The 18038-nt window shown below is 43.4% G+C and overlaps 1 protein-coding gene across 5 annotated transcripts in view; it reads right to left on the bottom strand.

Annotated features, from left to right (window-relative positions):
• LOC308592809 (solute carrier family 2, facilitated glucose transporter member 5-like) overlaps positions 1–18038 on the bottom strand; it is a 56497-nt gene that overhangs the window by 14454 nt on the left and 24005 nt on the right. For 2 of the 5 annotated variants that reach the window (XM_081204682.1, XM_081204686.1), the window contains one exon: positions 16671–16897. In XM_081204682.1, coding sequence (XP_081060808.1) covers positions 16724–16897 — 174 coding nt within the window. In that variant the 3' untranslated portion in view covers positions 16671–16723. Of the gene's footprint in view, positions 1–3325; positions 3452–3543; positions 3697–4850; positions 4976–7021; positions 7174–8023; positions 8120–10963; positions 11205–12107; positions 12230–15591; positions 15735–16670; positions 16898–18038 lie in introns of those variants that run through there. The other 3 variants (XM_081204683.1, XM_081204684.1, XM_081204685.1) reach the window with 3 other exon arrangements.

The following is an 18038-nucleotide window of genomic DNA, read 5'->3' as shown; positions in this document are numbered from 1 at the left end:
GCACGGAAATGCTGTTTACCTTCCTGCCAGAGTGGTACCTATTTATCTACTTGCACTTCGAACTGCTAGGTTGGCAGGAGCAGGGACCGAGCAACGGGAGCTCACCCCGCCACGGGGATTCAAACTGTGACCTTTTGATTGGCAAGCCCTAGGCTCTGTGGTTTAACCCACAGAACCACCTGTGTCCCTATACCCCTATTAGAGAAAAGCAAATACAGTGGTACCTCGTGTTACGTACTTAATCCGTTCTGGAGGTCCATTCGTAAGCAGAAGCCGCTCGTAAAATGAGGCGTACTTTTGCTAATGGCACCTCCCACTGCTGCTGCACCACTGGAGCAGAACTTCCACTCACATCCCAGGGCAAAGTTCTCAACAAGGGGCATCTACTTCTGGGTTAGCGGAGTGCATAACCCGAAGCATTCGTAAGGGGGACGGTACGTAACACAAGGTACCACTGTATATTTCCTTTTGAGTTTGTAGTTCATGGATGTGCTAGTTTAAACTACACAAAGGCACAAAAGCAATCTAGTCATCACGAATGTATTGCCGAGAATGTTATTTTTATTCCAATCATTGCAAATCATTGATAAGATGGATTGTTTCAAGAAGTGGCAAAGACATATATCTAGATTTGTCTGGCAGGGCAAAAAGCCCAGAATAAAATTTAAGATACTTACTGATACCAAAGACAGAGGGGGGTTTGCCCTGCCAGACCTTAAACTTTATTATGAATCAGCAGCTTTTTGCTGGCTGAAGGAATGGCTGCTTCTTAAAAATACAGATGTTTTGGATCTTGAAGGCTATGGCAATATATTTGGGTGGCATGCATATTTGTGGTATGGCAAGGTAAAAGCACATAAGGCATTTAGAAACCATATTGTCAGGAAAGCATTGTTCAACGTCTGGATAAGATATAAAGACTTTCTGGAGAGTAAAACACCAAGGTGGCTTTCACCTATGGAAGTGAAAGCTTTGAAAAGACTTAACATGGAGGCCAAATGGCCAAAGTATTGGGAAATTTTAGAACAGGAAGGTGACAAATTGAAATTGCAGAGTTATGAGAAGCTTAAAGAGAAGGTGCGAGACTTGTTACACTATTTTCAAATAAGAGAGGTTTATAATTTGGATAAAAAAATTGGTTTCCAGGTGGAAAAATCAAAATTAGAAACAGAACTGTTAGAACCCAATGCTAAGATACTATCAAGAATGTATGATCTGCTGTTGAAATGGAATACTGAGGAAGAAACGGTAAAATCTGCAATGATAAAATGGGCACAAGATATAGGATATAATATTATGTTTGCTGGCTGGGAGAAGTTGTGGACCACCGGGATTAAATTTACGGCATGTAATGCCCTAAGAGAGAATATTATGAAAATGATGTACAGATGGTACATGACTCCAGTCAAGCTTGCAAAAATATATCATTTGCCCGATAACAAATGTTGGAAATGTAAAGAAATCGAAGGTACATTCTTTCATCTTTGGTGGACGTGCCCAAGGATTAAGGCTTTCTGGGAGATGATCTATAATGAATTGAAAAAGGTATTTAAATATACTTTCCCAAAGAAACCAGAGGCCTTTCTCCTGGGCATAGTTGGCCAATTGGTGTTAAAGAAGGATAGAACTTTCTCTATGTATGCTACAGCAGCAGCAAGAATACTCATCGCAAAGCATTGGAAGGCACAAGACTTACCCACCTTGGAAGAATGGCAGATGCAACTAATAGACTATATGGAAATGGCGGAAATGACTGGCAGAATCCGAGACCAGGGAGAAGAGTCGGTGGAAGAAGATTGGAGGAAATTTAAAACTTATTTACAGAAATATTGTAAAATTTTTGAATGCTGATGACATTGAAATGAATTGAAGGGATTCTAGCAACAAGGTAAAATGTAAGATGGGATTGATAATAGATAAACAAATAGGATATGAATTTGCTTGGCATAACAGTATATCAATCAAAATGTCGCAGTTCCATAATGTTGCTGCAGATAATGCAGTAAAAAAGCTGTGCTATAAATAGGGGCTAAAAGACCCTCAGGATTTCATCCATCTTATCATTAATACACTCACTTTGGAGGTGTGGGGTTGTGGCTATGCCAGTCCTGCAAAGTATAGAATCATAGAATTGCAGAGCTGGAAGGGACCTTAAGGATCATCTAGTCCAACCCCCTGCAATGCAAGACTACACAGCCATCCCATACAGGGCTTGAACCTGCAACCTGGGCCTTATCAGCACCAAGCTCTAACCAACTGAGCTATGCAGGCTCTGCAATTCTATGATAGAAGTGCTAGCTTTATAACCAGGAAAACTAATGCAATAATCCTCATATCTGAATGCAGCCATAGCACAAATTATATGGGGTTGTATCCAACTAAGTTCTACTCAAACTAAGACTACATCAGACATGCCCATTAATTTCAATGGGCTTACTCTGAATAGGGCAAGTATTGGAAACAGCCTGAAACCAATGAAATTGTTTATGCATTGCTTTCTTCTCTCAGTCACCACTCAGTCAGTAAAGTACTTAATACTAAAGTTGTGGGTTCGAGTCCCATACTGGGCAAAATATGCCTGCACTGCTGGTGGTTGGACTAGATGATTCTCATGCTCACTTCCAATTTTACAATTCTATGAAACTGCATTGCAGGAAAATTGCCTATAAAGTTATCTACCACTTCCACTGTGGTACTGTGTATGAGTTCCTCAGAAAATATCACATGAAACTGTTTTACGCTGGCATCTTTGCATGTTTTCAGGCTAATTGTTCAGTATATACCAAGCCTGCCCATCATGCAGACACCATTTCCTTGTCCAGACTTTTTTTGCAGTGGGGCTGGGGGTGGGCAGTGACATTGCTGATTGAAGTGGTATTTTACTCAGTTCCTACTTAAATATTTTTATTGGTGTTTTAGATACATTTTATGAATTAGTTGTTTCATTGCAGCTTTAATGTATATTTTCCAAACATCAACCACCTGGTGAACGGCAGGACTATAAAAACTAAAACAAAACAACAGCCTCTAATAGTAGAGGTAAGGTATCGCCATCATTACTAGGAGCCATTGGAAGCCCAGTGGCCATAAACATGTGTATAACCATTTACACTAAGATTTCATATGTGTGCACATTGTAATGAAATGGATGTGGTTGGTTCTAAATTAATAACATGGGAATATAAGCAATTATTTCAAAATGCTAGAATGGGGAGAGGTCATTATTCTGGCCAATGGTGGGTGATGTCTCTTCAGCCAGATGCATTCTCATGGCTATGTATGATGCTCACAACTAGAAATCTCAATACAGTTCAGGGTATTGTACCTTCCCTTGCACTCTCTGCATTCTTCCTCTGAATGAGCAGATACCTCGGACTTTCAGGAAAGAAGGGTAGTAGTATGATCTGAAAAATTGGCATGACCCCAGAAATGCCCATCACAATCACGTAACCTGTGCAAGAAGATAGAGTGACAACAATGTGGAGAAACTGTGGCCATGAGTCTGGTCTCGTATAAGCAAAAGGATTAATTTATCTTAATTACCTCCTCGCATTTTAAAGTTGTCTTTAGCAACAATTAGCTGACCCATAAAGAGGCCTAAAGAATAAAATAGCTGGGACATCATGACGATAGCTCCCCTCATGCTTCCAGGGGCGATCTCTCCAAGATACAGAGGAACAACAACGGAGATTAGTCCTATTTAGTTGATAAATAAACAGATAAATCACATTGAGCATGTGACATGTACAAAAATGCATGAACAGTCCTGAGGCTCCAGTAGGATGTGCAAGTAATATCTCATGTCTCTAAGGTGTTCTTTTGTAGAATTCTGCAAAATGCCACCGACCGCTGAGTGGAACTATATGGAGCCATGACATCACACACCATAGATATGGTAACACCACCCAGTTGTAGCTCTGAACCAAACCAGCCCCCACAAGGGAGTACGGACAGGTGTTCTCAGTAGCTGCCTTTCAGCTTGGGAATGTTCTTTTGTTGGAACCTGCCCAGAGCCCGTATATCTCTGAGAAATGACATTAAATCATTTAATTCAAACTACGGTAACACTGTTGGTAATACTAGCCAAACTGATGGTTTGTTGTTGTTTAGTCATTTAGTTGTGTCCGACTCTTCATGACCCCATGGACCAGAGCACGCCAGGCACTCCTGTCTTCCACTGCCTCCCGCAGTTTGGTCAAACTCATGCTGGTAGCTTCAAGAACACTGTCCAACCATCTCATCCTCTGTCGTCCCCTTCTCCTTGTGCCCTCCATCTTTCCCAACATCAGGGTCTTTTCCAGGGAGTCTTCTCTGCTCATGAGGAGGCCAAAGTATTGGAGTCTCAGCTTCAGGATCTGATGGTAGTGGACTACAATTCATGTAATCTCTAACTATTAGTCATGGAATAGCTATTGGCTGGGGCAGATGGAAACTATGGTCAAACAACACCCATGGTGGTATGTTCTTTGGTACAATAATTAGTATGCTAATTAACCCAAGGCCTTGGGATAAAACATACTTTATATTTAAATAATAATAATTCTGCACAGCGATTCCTCTTTTCATATTTCACAAAAATCCATTTTCCAACTCACAGTCCTATAGAGTTTCAATGCCACCTCTACCAGTTACTCCATCCTTGGTGACCTATCTGAGCCACAACACTGGTTTCCAAAGTCAATTAGGGAGATGTGTGTGGAAATGAGACACACTGATGCTGCTTTACTTGGTTCTTTGGCAGCCCACCCTCCCTCTGTTGTGAAAACAAACTATTGCTTAGTGTCTCTGCTCAGCACAGACTAACAAGATGAATTCTACGCCAAACTACTAAACCTGGGACCTTGACTCACCTGTGCATATCCCAGTGTAGAAACGTACAGCAATTGTGAATTCATAGACATTTACGTTATTACCAACAGCCAATAGGACAGGAGGGATCAGACTCAAAAAGGTAGCTATCTTCACAGCACCTTTCCTGAAAAGACAATGAAAGGGGTCAGTGAGGTGGGAAGATGTCAATATATGATACCATCAAAGCAGCAAAGGGGGGAGAGGAGCTATAGAAATACAGGAATCTCCTAATCCTTTTATAGATAATTTGTTCTGGTTTGCTAGTGTTGTTTAGTCATGTCCGACTCTTCATGACCCCATGGACCAGAGCATGCCAGGCTCTCCTGTCTTCCACTGCCTCCCACAGTTTGGTCAAACTCATATTGAAAGCTTCGAGAACACTGTCCAAACATCTCGCCCTCTGTCATCCCTTTCTCCTTGTGCCCTCCATCTTTCCCAACATCAGGGTCTTTTCCAAGGGTCTTCTCTTCTCATGAGGTGGGCAAAGTATTGGAGCCTCAGCTTCAGGATCTGTCCTTCCAGTGAGCACTCAGGGCTGATTTCCTTAAGAATGGATAGGTTTCATCTTCTTGCAGTCCATGGGACTCTCAAGAGTCTCCCCCAACACCATAATTCAAAAGCATCAATTATTCGGCGATCAGCCTTCTTTATGGTCCAGCTCTCACTTCCATACATCACTACTGAGAAAACCATAGCTTTAACTAAGCGGACATTTGTTGGCAAGGTGATGTCTCTGCTTTTTAAGATGCTGTCTAGGTTTATCATTGCTTTTCTCCCAAAAAGCAGGTGTCTTTTTATTTCATGACTGCTGTCACCATCTGCAGTGATCAGAGCCCAAGAAAGTAAAATCTCTCACTGTCTCCATTTCTTCCCCTTCTATTTGCCAGAAGGTGATGCGACCAAATTATCTTAGTTTTTTTAATGTTGAGCTTCAGAACATATTTTGCGCTCTACTCTTTCAACCTCATTAGGAGGTTCTTTAATTCCTCCTCACTTTCTGCCATCAAAGTTGCGTCATCTGCATATCTGAGGTTGTTGATATTTCTTCCAACAATCTTAATTGGGATTCATCCAGCCCAGCCTTCCACATGATGAATTCTGCATATAAGTTAAATAAACAGGGAGACAATATACAGCCTTGTCTTACTCCTTTCCCAATTTTAAACCAATCAGTTTTTTCATATCCAGTTCTAACTGTAGCTTCTTGTCCCACACAGAGATTTCTCAGCAGACAGATAAGGTGATCAGGCACTCCCATTTCTTTAAGAACTTGCCATACTTTGCTGTGGTTGACACAGTCAAAGGCTTTTGCATAGTCAATGAAGTAGAAGTAGATGTTTTTCTGGAACTCTCTAGCTTTCTCCATAATCCAGCGCATGTTGGCAGTTTGGTCTCTGGTTTCTCTGCCCGTTCAAAATCCAGCTTGCACTTCTGGGAGTTCTCGGTCCACATACTGCTTAAGCCTGCCTTGTAGAATTTTAAGCATAACCTTGCTAGCATGTGAAATGAGCGCAATTGTGTGATTGTGCGGTAGTTGGAGCTTGGGTTTGCTAGTAATGTGCGGAAACAAAGACCTACAGAAGGCCTTGAAACCTCTACTCCCAAGCACTGTGAAATTACTCACACACTTTCTTTACCTTAATAAATTTCAGGAGGCATTGCTCACACATTTCCACCAGAGCTAGCAACCTGCTGCCATGCTATATAAGATCTCTTAATCGAGGGGTGCTGATGACAGAAGATAGGATCTTCTGGATGTAAACATGTGTTCTACCACTAACTCCTGGCTTCTTCCACAGCTGTATATTAGAAAATCTGCTGGTGTATGTCAGATGATGTCTTAAGAACCAAATTGATCAAAACTGCATTGGTGGGATTATCTTGCAATTGGTAGGCATGTTCTGACTACCTTCAAACAAAGCTTTATCAGCTGACAAAGGTTTTCACGTATGATTCCATGGACCTAAATGGATCTCACTGTGTCTCTCCGTGCCACACACCCCTTCTTGAGGTGTATTTGTCCTTTCCTAACATCCCATCCAGCTAAAGTGATGATATTGCATATTTGATTAGCTGTTACTGGGGGCATGCAGATCAGCAGCACCTATCTGTTCCCCTTCCCCACCATCCTAGGGCATGTCATTCACCAGTTACAAATTTATCCCGATACCTGCCAAATCTATTGGCCAGATAACCAACAGGAATGGACCCAAAAATGGCTCCAAGTGGAAATAAAGCAAGGGTGATAGCCACAATGTACATCTGAGAACCTGGATCTTCCATCTCTTCATAGGTTGTTATGTTGAACAAGTCATGCAGGAGCTGAGGGAGAAGCACAATAAATGCTTGAGATTAGGACTGCTCATGTGGCATGAGATCATGTGGCAGCAGAACGTGAGAGCCTGGGACCAACTGAATGATGGCCTAGGATCTGCAGGCAATTTTGGGATGCCCTGAGAAAGTGTGTGCATGTCTCTCCCACTCACATTGAGAGCTAGGAATCATAGGGTCCAACTCCTCGGGGCTGAGGTCCCTTTCCCTCCTCCCATAGACTATCTAAGTGGGCCAGCACCCGCTCCCCAAGTTAATAGGCATTGCCATTCAAACAGTGTGTGTGCACTGCATCTTGTGATCAATTATTTGGGGTGGGACTTACCTGCCACACCATATTGTATGTCACAAAAGTTTTGTCCACACTTTCACCAGTGAAAATAGGCAAATATTTGCCTTTTTAAATATCTAGACTCAAAAGAGCAAGGAGCACTCTACATTTGTTTACTCAGCAGTAACTTGTCATATACTGGCTTCTAAAGCAGGATGCATTAGGAAATTGACTATAACTATCCTCTCTTCTTTCTTTTTGATAAACTTAAGAAGGAAATTGCTATGAGTCTCTCTCTCTCTCTCTCTCTCTCTCTCTCTCTCTCTCTCTGTGTGTGTGTGTGTGTGTGTGTGTGTGTGTGAGAGAGAGAGAGAGAGAGAGAGAGAGAGAGAGAGAGAGAGAGATTTGCAGCAGTGTCCTACCTGGTTTGGGATCTGGCTACACCAGTGCCAGCCTATGATCCCCATCAATTTATCCCAAAAGGAATGTGGTGCTCAACAGAGAAAAGGTTTCCCAGGCCTACAATAACCCCTGCTTTAAGAAACCACGTGCTACGCAGGGCTATCTTACCACAAAAGGGGTGTAGAGTAACCACATATTGTATCCATATTGTACAGTAATTAAGCAGACAGCCATTGAAATCCAAATAAGCCTCATTGGGACATCCTGCAGAAAGAAGAAGAAGAAGAAGAAGAAGAAGAAGAAGAAGAAGAAGAAGAAGAAGAAGAAGAAGAAGAAGAAGAAACATAATGAGAATGTACAGGGCAGAATACTTATATTAAATAACTCTTGATTAACTACAGTTATCACTAAAACGTTTGTAGACTGGAAGATAGAGTGAAACATTAAGACATTATTTTATAATGGCATCATTTGCATACTTTGGCTACTCCAGCTGAACATAATCATCATTGCCACACCATCTCCTGCTAGTCATGATGGTTATTATCTACTATTTTGTTTTATTTACTTATTTGTGTTTAGTACATTTAGAGACCACCTTTATCTCCCAAGGATCTGAAAGTAGTGCTGCATGGTTCTCCTCTTCATTAAATCCTCACGACAACCCTGTGAGGTAGGTTGGCCTAAGAGATGGTGGCTGGCCCTAGAATCATAGAATCATAGAATCATAGAATCATAGAATCATAGAATCATAGAATCATAGAATCATAGAATCATAGAGTTGGAAGAGACCACAAGGGCCATCGAGTCCAACCCCCTGCCAAGCAGGAAACACCATCAGAGCACTCCTGACATATGGATGTCAAGCCTCTGCTTAAAGACCTCCAAAGTAGGAGACTCCACCACACTCCTTGGCAGCAAATTCCACTGTCGAACAGCTCTTACTGTCAGGAAGTTCTTCCTAATGTTTATGTGGAATCTTCTTTCTTGTAGTTTGGATCCATTGCTCCGTGTCCGCTTCTCTGGAGCAGCAGAAAACAACCTTTCTCCCTCCTCTATGTGACATCCTTTTATATATTTGAACATGGCTATCATATCACCCCTTAACCTCCTCTTCTCCAGGCTAAACATGCCCAGCTCCCTTAGCCGTTCCTCATAAGGCATCGTTTCCAGGCCTTTGACCATTTTGGTTGCCCTCCTCTGGACACGTTCCAGTTTGTCAGTGTCCTTCTTGAACTGTGGTGCCCAGAACTGGACATAGTACTCCAGGTGAGGTCTGACCAGAGCAGAATACAGTGGCACTATTACTTCCCTTGATCTAGATGCTATACTCCTATTGATGCAGCCCAGAATTGCATTGGCTTTTTTAGCTGCCGCGTCACACTGTTGGGTCAAGGCTGAGTGGGGATTTGAACCCTCCTCTCCTAGGGTGCTACCTCAACACTCTAACCATTACGCCACAATGGCGCTACACTTTTGGAGTCAGAGAATACCAGTTTCTGGAAGCCATAGGAGGGGAGAGTGTTGCACTCAGGTCTTGCTTGGGGGCTTCTCATCAGAATCTGGTTGGTTCAGTGAGAATGGGATGCTGGCCCAGGTAGGCCAGTGGCCTGATCCAGCAGGTTCTTATTATCAGCATAACAACCATTAACTTGGGCCTTTGAACGGCTTACCATCATATTAAAATCCATAATACAACCAAGTTAAAAACAAAGAAATATACCAGTGGTATATATATATATATGGTAAGGGACACGGGTGGTGCTGTGGTCTAAAACACAGAGCCTAGGGCTTGCAGATCAGAAGGTCGGCGGTTCGAATCCCCGCAATGGGGTGAACTCCTGTTATTTGGTCCCAGCTCCTGCCAACCTAGCAGTTCGAAAGCACGTCAAAGTGCAAGTAGATAAATAGGTACCGCTCTGGGGAGAAGGTAAACGGCGTTTCTGTGTGCTGCTCTGGTTTCGCCAGAAACAGCTTAGTCATGTTGGCCACATGACCCGGAAGTGGTACGCCGGCTCCCTCAGCCAATAAAGCGAGATGAGGACCGCAACCCCAGAGTCGGTCATGACTGGACTTAATGGTCAGGGGTACCTTTACCTTTACCTTTAAGGTAAAAAGTGCTTACCAGTGGTAAACAGCACAAATGCAAGGTAAAGCATCCAAAAGTCAGAGCAAACCGAACAACTTAAAGTCAACTTAACTGCACCCTAAAACCATGATAGGGAATTGACTGTAGTTCAAATAGACAGGCTTGTTTGATTTTGAATTCAAGAGCCCGGAAGAATACAGAGATATTAACTTGCTGCCTGAAAGGGGACTCTCTGTGGGAAGGGCATTCCCCTGACAAGTTCCTTATTAAACAAAACAAAACAAAAAATGAAAAAAGGACAAAAGGACAAAAGAAAGCACCAATTATGTGTCATTGAGGCATATGATCTGCTGTCCATCCTTGATATTAGCAGATGGTCATAAACTTTTAAATATAGTAAACTGAATCCAGGTTTGGTTATACTTGCAGTCTACCCATCGGATTACTCTAAGCATGAGTAAGCCTGCAACCCAACCCTCCATGGTCCTCCGTGGTGGAGAAACAGGTGGAGCTCACATCTCCCTCCACCCCCACACCCCATAATGACTCTCTGCAAGCCTCGCCCTGCTGCTGCACAGCTTTCCGTTCCATTCACTGTGGTCAGGTGGAAGCAAAATTGATGGGATCCTTGCTTAGTATAGGTGAGGAGGGGATCAGATAGTTCAGCATCCACTGAATCCCATGCTGGCCCTACTGCTGTCGCTTGATGGCATCTGGCCTGATCTATGCCCAAATGCCAGGTTATCTCCAGGGTGGGGTAATACAGAGCAGGCTTTTTCCTTCGCCCAGCCTTCTGATCCAGCCAGCAATGATGGAGGAACTAGGCAGCTTCATCTTGCCCTACTGCTACTCTGCTTGGGTTTGGATTGCTCCGGAAGTCTGAATGCCACCTAAAGTACTGCATGCTATATCGTACAATTGGTTTTCATCCCTTTCTGAACCTTGGGAAACAATTACATAACAACATGGGTTTTCAGTTTTTATAAACTCAGTGGATTCTACAGATTCTTCAAGCTCACCTCATGACTGGTTGCTGCAATGGGTGCAATGGGTGCAATGGGTGTACTGAGTTCACTGGGTTCACTGGGTTCATTGGGTTCATTGGGTGCACTTGGTTTACTTGGTTTACTGGGTTTACTGGGTGCACTGGGTTTCCTGGGTGAACCGGGTGCAGCGGGTGCTTTGGGTGTTCTGGGTGCTTTGGATGCCACCTGCGTTTTCTTCATGGTTTCTTTTTGAGAGTCGGGGGAAATGGCTGACCTGTTAGAGAATAGGAGAGTGCTGTTGACAGAACATAAGTACAGAAGAGGATCAGACCAGCAGGTTACAATCAAGGCATGGAAGTGTGACTGCCTGTGTTTTTGCTTTATTTTGTGTCTTGCAACATGTCCCTGCTCTACAGCCTCTGAAGTTGTTCCATTTATGCATTAGGGCTAGCAGTCACTGAAAGACCTGGCCTCCTCCATGAGCTCCTTAATCCCCACCTCCTCTCTCAAAAGGTCCTCTAATCTAAGGGTTACCACCAGTGGTACAGTGGAAGGGAAATTTAGGACAATGAAGAAGCCTACATTTTTGGCCATGCCTAGGAGGGTGGTTATGGGGGTCTCCTACACTGATTTGCCACTACCCCAGTGGCCATCACCACATCTTTTTTTAGTTTAAATATTGTGGGAAGGAATTGCTTTGGTCCTTGAACACTGATTATTTGAACATTTCAACAAAGCCCGAAGCTGTAGAGAGTTCATGTGCTGCTATTGCCAGTATTCTTGATTACGTCCGTAGATTGTTTAATTAGCCAAAGGCCTGGGTGAAGAAAGGCCTTTATGCATTCTCTCCTCTACATCATTTTCTTGGATATGTATTCTCAAAGAGTTGAACCTCTCACCAAATGGGATGGCACCCTTCTTAACAGCTGCTGAAGGATCAAGGTCAGATGAATTGCCTCCTACCTCAGTTCACGTGGCAGCCAGACCTGTGGCATTCCTCCAAACCTACTTACAAGTAGCCTCTAAAGGGAGCTTTATTGTTTCTTATTTCCCACTCAACACTTGGAGAATCCTTGTGGTATTGCATAAGACCTATACTGACTGTTCCCCACTTCTGGGCAGGGTGATGGCGGTCAACCAGGTCACTACTATGTAGTTGCTTAGGTTGTGTACTCACCTGGACTAGGGTTCACAGCCACAGTGAGGTCCTGTTGGGTCTCCAGTGCCGTATCCACCAGTATCACATCAGAAACAGCTGCATCTAGGGCAACCTTATTGGTTCAGCTGCAGCTGAATGAACTGAAACATCAAGTCAAGATTCAACTTGTACCTGGTGCTTTGCACTCTTAATCCCAGACCTCTTAGCTTGAGGTTTTTCCACTAGTTGCCTTTTTCATTACTGAGGCTATGCAAAGACTCCAAACATTCTGTGGTCCTTCTTCATCTCTCTCTCTGTGTCAGCTGCTTTTCATGTTTTCCCCATGACTTCTGGGACTACACTAGTCTTTCCACACTCGTCCCACCAGCACATCCCATTTTTTTCGTGCAGCCATTTTGGGCGCTGGAATCTCACCCCGATAAAAATGGGGCCGGGATCTCGTGCAGTGCCCCAAAACATGGGTTTCTGGCTGCCATGTTGTGCTGCCAGAGTACGGCCCTGAAAAAAACATGTTTTGGGGGCTCCAAGATCTCAAACTAGTCACGCCCAAGTTTTGGGACCCAGCATGTTGGAGGGTATGCCATCCTAGAAATTTTAAATATCATAGAAAACCCCAAATTAACAAATAGCAAGTCCAAAATACCAAGCGGAAATGTGGCGGATTTCCTCTGATCGGGAGGAATCCGCTTCGTGGGAATGAGGGTCTGAACCACCACGGCGAGGCGGAGACCCACCAGAAACCACAGGCGGGAGAAGCCTGTGGACGTGGGATTCGGCTGGCAGCTTTTGCGCCTCCCATACTCGTGGGGAAACCCGGTTTCGGGGATCCGGAGTGACGTGGGGTGAGTGGCGCGGTGCTTCAAATCGACTGCTCTTTTCACGGAGTGAAGCCGCATTGCTGTTGCCGGAGAGCGCTGACTTTTTCCTGTGGACAATTGGACTTTAAACAACTACCCGTGAGTAGAACAAAAATTGGACTATGAAACATCTTAATTTGGCACCGAAGCAGGAAGGTCTAAACAGGAAGTCCGCCTTCCGCTTTTGTAAATAGATTGAAGCAAAGACACTGCAAGCTAAAGTCTGGTAAGTCGTCTGTAAAGGACTAAATCTCCATCAGTTAAAACTACCAAACCCCCCTTGGAATCAGGAGAAGAGGGGGGAAATCTTAGATTGTTTAAACCTGCAGGAGAGAGAGTAAAGAAAGATAAATTTCCACCGTCTTGAACCTGGGAACTGGGTGTCAGAGACAGACGCTTTGGGGAAGTTCATTGACTGTGAATAAAACATTTTTTGACAGATAGTTAGAAAAGAGAAACATATTGATTCCAATGTTTCCTTTTGCATTTAAAAGGAACAAAATATCTGAAAAACAAAAGGAATTTTGTTGCTGGATCTGCTTTTAAAAAGACGAATACAAACAGAAATTGTTTCCTCTAGAGGGAGCTTGTGAAACTGTTGCTGGAGTCGATCTGGGGAATTCTACAGCTGTAGAGATTAAAGATCGTGAGAACCAGACATTGACCTTGAACAAGAATGTGCCCAGAAGAAGCCTTAGTGCTTGCTTTTTGCAAGACAAGCGCTTTACTGGAACAGCTACATGAGAAGATGGATTTGATGACTGTTGCAGTTAGCAATTTTGGACAAATAGTGAATGCCTATATAGAAACCACTCAGGAACCAACCCAGGAATTTGCTTTGACAGGGCAACTTGTGCAGAAGATAAAGGAGGTTGTTGCTGAACCTCAAGTAACATAAGTTGCAGGAACATAAGTTGTTGTTTCTGATGACTGAACCTGGAGAAAGTCAGATTTGGAGAGATGGAGTACTGTTTGGTTTGGAGGTGGGAAGTTGGAGAGATCCCCCTATGCAGGGATGTTTTGACTTTTGGGATCTGGTTTTGGGCCAGGAGGAGTTTGGAGTTGTGGGGGCCTTTAACCTTGGAGGGACTTTGAAACATGCCTTCAAATATCTTTTGGATTTCAGTGCTGACTATGGAGAATGGGCTGACCTGTCGAGAAGGGATAAAGATATTGTCAAGTTGGAGTCTACCCCTCAGTGAGAAAGGAAGGAAATTAAGAATAAGATCAGCAGAAGACAAAGTAAAGTGCAGGTATAAACATGAAGAAGACCTGCAGAAGGGACATGGAAAAGACTTAAGAGCCTCGGATAGAAGGTCACCAGGTTGATGGACTAGATGGAAGGGATAGAAAGGACTGATAAAACCCGAGACCAGGAAGAAGAGACGATGGATGAAGATTGGAAGAAAGTTTAAAAATTCATTTAGAGAATTATTGTAAAATTAATGAGTGTTAGGAAAAATGTTGGAATGAAACTATTTGGCTTTAGTAGAAATGCTAAAAGGAATTATGTATAAATAAGTTTTAAGTTTTAAGCTTTAGGGCTTTTTATGGTAAGATAAGGTTAAAATAAATTAAGGTAATTTAATGACAGAATATAGTGAAAGATGGAAAGGATTTGCTGAGATAATTAATAACTAGAATACAAAAAAGGGAGGTGTGAGGAGGTCGATGAAACAAGTTAACGAAAGATAAAGATTTGGGAATATTGGATTTGTTTTTAAATTTTTGGTTTGCTTTTGTTTTTGTTTTTGATGTATTGTGTGTTTTGTTTTTTTGTTTTTTGTTGTTTTGTTTTTTTTTGTTTTTATTGACTTGTATTGTTTAATTCCTTTTTTGTCTATCTTTTTTCCTTTTCCTTTTTTCTCTCTGTAATTTTAAATTCTCAATAAATATCATTTAAAAACAAAAACAAAATACCAAGCGGAAATGAAAGGGGGGGACATAGAAACCATGCTGAATCCATGGCAGACACACTCCTCTGTCTGCTGGGGGGGAGGGGGACAAAAACAGGAAACACCAATAAATGCTCCAGAATGCAAAGTGTTCAGAAAGTGGGCAGGGTAGGTTTAAACAGCTTCCACCCAAAGCCTCTCCCCCAGAGATAATGAAGCTACACTGTCAGGATGCTGTCCACAGTTCCCGGCTGGTTGCCCAGGAAAGTATAAAGACAAGGAAACATTTCTTACCTTCCTTTTTTATTTCAATCTTCACAGAGAGAGGCTATAGAACCCAGCTTCTTGGATAATGGCGTTGTCCCGAATGAATCTCCCCCCCCCCCACCACTTCCTCATTTGTCATTCTCATCATCTCCTCTAAAGGTGCTGCTACGTGCCCTGTGTCTTTGAGCTCTTTGCTCTCCTACTTTTAAGGCTCGCCAGGTTCTGGGAGATGGAGGGTCTGGGATGCTTTCTAATGACAATGTGCCAGTTGGGTGTTGTTCCAGCTCTCCTATGATTTCACAGCTTTCCCCCTCATCTGCCTCTGAGCTGCGACCTCCCTCAAACCCCTGTTGTAAATCTATACTGTCTTCCTCTTCTTCTTCCCTGGAAGGGTCAGGATGAGGAGGTGGCCACCCCAACCTCTGTAGGGGAGTTTTGATAGAAATATTTGAGGGTGAGCAGGCAAAAAGCACTCAAACTTACAGTCGTTTTCTATTACTGGCAAGTTGAAGAATAATTGAGCCACACCCTAAATTCTTTTGAAATAAGCCAAATGGAACTCTTAGCAGTGTTGCAGGAGCCAATTGGGGGAGGAAGTTGGAAGGTTCTAGAAGAAACAGTTGACAGTTGAGAACCAAGATGATGCATAATCACTGTGTACAAAGGAGACTGGTTTAGAATCGTACTCTCACAATCATTTAATGTGGATTAATTACTGGTGTGAGAAAGCAAGAATAGGATAGTGGCAAAATGACTGTTTCTGTTTCAATGCAAGAGTAAAGGGAAGGCTTTTCAGCAATGACAGCAGGCAGGACCGTCTCAAAATATTTTGCTGCCAGAGGTGAAACAACAATTGCTTCTAACTGCTCTTCAGAGCTCTGAAGCTTTGAAATCAGGCTGATTTGCTTTAGACTGCTTAGGAAGAGAGTGGCTTCACTTTAGTAGCAGTCTGAATATGCCCAAAGCAGGCTGCTTTAGCTCCAGATTGAGACTTCATTCAAAGTGGATGTACACCCCTGGTATATATGGGCAGCCTGAGTTAAGCCAAGATTGGGGAGCCTCTTGGACCCCAACTCCCATCATATATGACCACTGGCCTTCCTGGCTTGGGATGATGGACCTTCAATCTAATAATATCTAGAAGGTCACTTGTTTCCTCATCTCTGATTTAAGGCTTCTTCAGTATGAGTTAAGCATCTCCCTCTCTCTCCTCACAGGCTTCCAATCAGACTTGCAAAGCCTCTTTCAAATTCCCAAGCTGCAATTGCAGCCATTGAGCTGCAGTCTATCCCAGGGCTGTATGTGCTTCAGACCACCCAGAATATTGTTCACACAATGTTCACAAACAGCTACTAAGACCTGGAAGGGTGGTAGCTAGTGAGGTTTAGATCTGCTGCTTTGTGGAAATCTAACTACGTTCACAGAATAGCCTGAATATGCCCGGGGGGGGGGGATTAACATTAAAATGAAGGCTGTGCCTTCAAACCAGGAGGGAAACTGCTATTATAAGTATGTCAACTGGGCTAAGACAAGTAAAGGATAGCAAGAAGGGCTCTATTGAATCATTATTAAACACAATTTAATAAATAAACTGCATGGGTTGCTTCCCAAGTTTCTACTTTTCTGTCAGTTTCATAAGGTTGGACTTCCTAAGCTTCTGGAGTGCTATGATTCTTCTAATATCCACAAAGGTCCTATTCTTGGTTTCTGGGAAATTCTTGAAGAGGAAAAAAAACAGGCCTCCACAGAAAGGCAAGAACATAAGGAAGCTGTAGGTCCCGATTTTTACCTGGAGATGAAAAGGACAGACTTGAGCATAATAGAGAATTGTATTCATCCATATTTCGCACACATATCATTCTGGGACCCTCCCCCCACCCAGGAGCTCAAAGTGCTTCTAGACTCGTAGTTCCCATCGTGGGGCACACACCCGACAGGGAGGCAACTTGAATTTTAGGGGGGGGGGCAATTTTAGAATGAATTATTATCAGTGAATAGATATTAACTATTTTAACATGTGAATATGAGTGCACTTTTAGAATAATAAGAGTAATATGTCAAGGGGGGAGCATCAGGATTTTAGAGATGCTTAGGTGGGGTACGGCCAAAAAAAGGTTGGGAACCACGTGTTCTACACGGTGCTCTGCTGACACTTCATTGAGGCTCCTTCTGATTCTCTATCCTCAGCCTGAGTTTCTGGCATAGGATAAGCTGGAGGATATTGCAGGCCCCTGCCCATGCCACCGTCCAAAATGCTGCTCCTGTCTTGCTTGGAGGACCTATCAGGACCACTGCTAAATGTGATCATCTCACCTATACCTAAGAGTGAGTACCTCCTCAAGGATGGTCTTCTCCACTACATTTAACAAACAGCCATCCCCAAACCCTTTAGCTTTGACCAGAGGAGTTTTCAGTGGTGAACTGCTGGCTACTTCTTCATGCTCTACAAAAAGAGCCCTTCTACAGGTAAGATGGGTCGTAGCAGCAGGGGTCAGCTTGCTTGCCTCACTACTGCTAGAGAGTGGGGAAACCAAGTGATGACTGTATATTGCTACTTCCTCCAACAGCAGCTGTTCTTTTGAGCTTAGGGTACATGAGCACAAGGTTTGATGATATAAGAAGTGTGTATCCTGCAACCCACTCAACTACTGGAAGTAGAGGATTGAGATGTGTGCAGTAGGCTGGAAGATTTCTTATGTAGAGTAGTAAACTCAGAGGCTTCACACATTCTACCAATCCCATCAGCCAGTGGCATAGTGTGGGGCAGGTGGTGCATGGTCCTGGAGACAAATTTCTGAAGGAGAGCAATCAGGCGCTGCCACAACAGGCTCCCACCTCAAGGCATGAGCTGCGGGGAGGCAAGCCACACCCAGGGCGGGGTTATGGGGCGCGGCGACAGCAGCGTCTTCTTCTCCTCACGGCTGGTGAAG

Source organism: Podarcis bocagei (genome assembly GCF_964188305.1).
Source record: "Podarcis bocagei genome assembly, chromosome: 8".
Lineage (NCBI taxonomy): Eukaryota > Metazoa > Chordata > Lepidosauria > Squamata > Lacertidae > Podarcis > Podarcis bocagei.
This window is presented reverse-complemented; position numbering and strand designations above follow the sequence as displayed.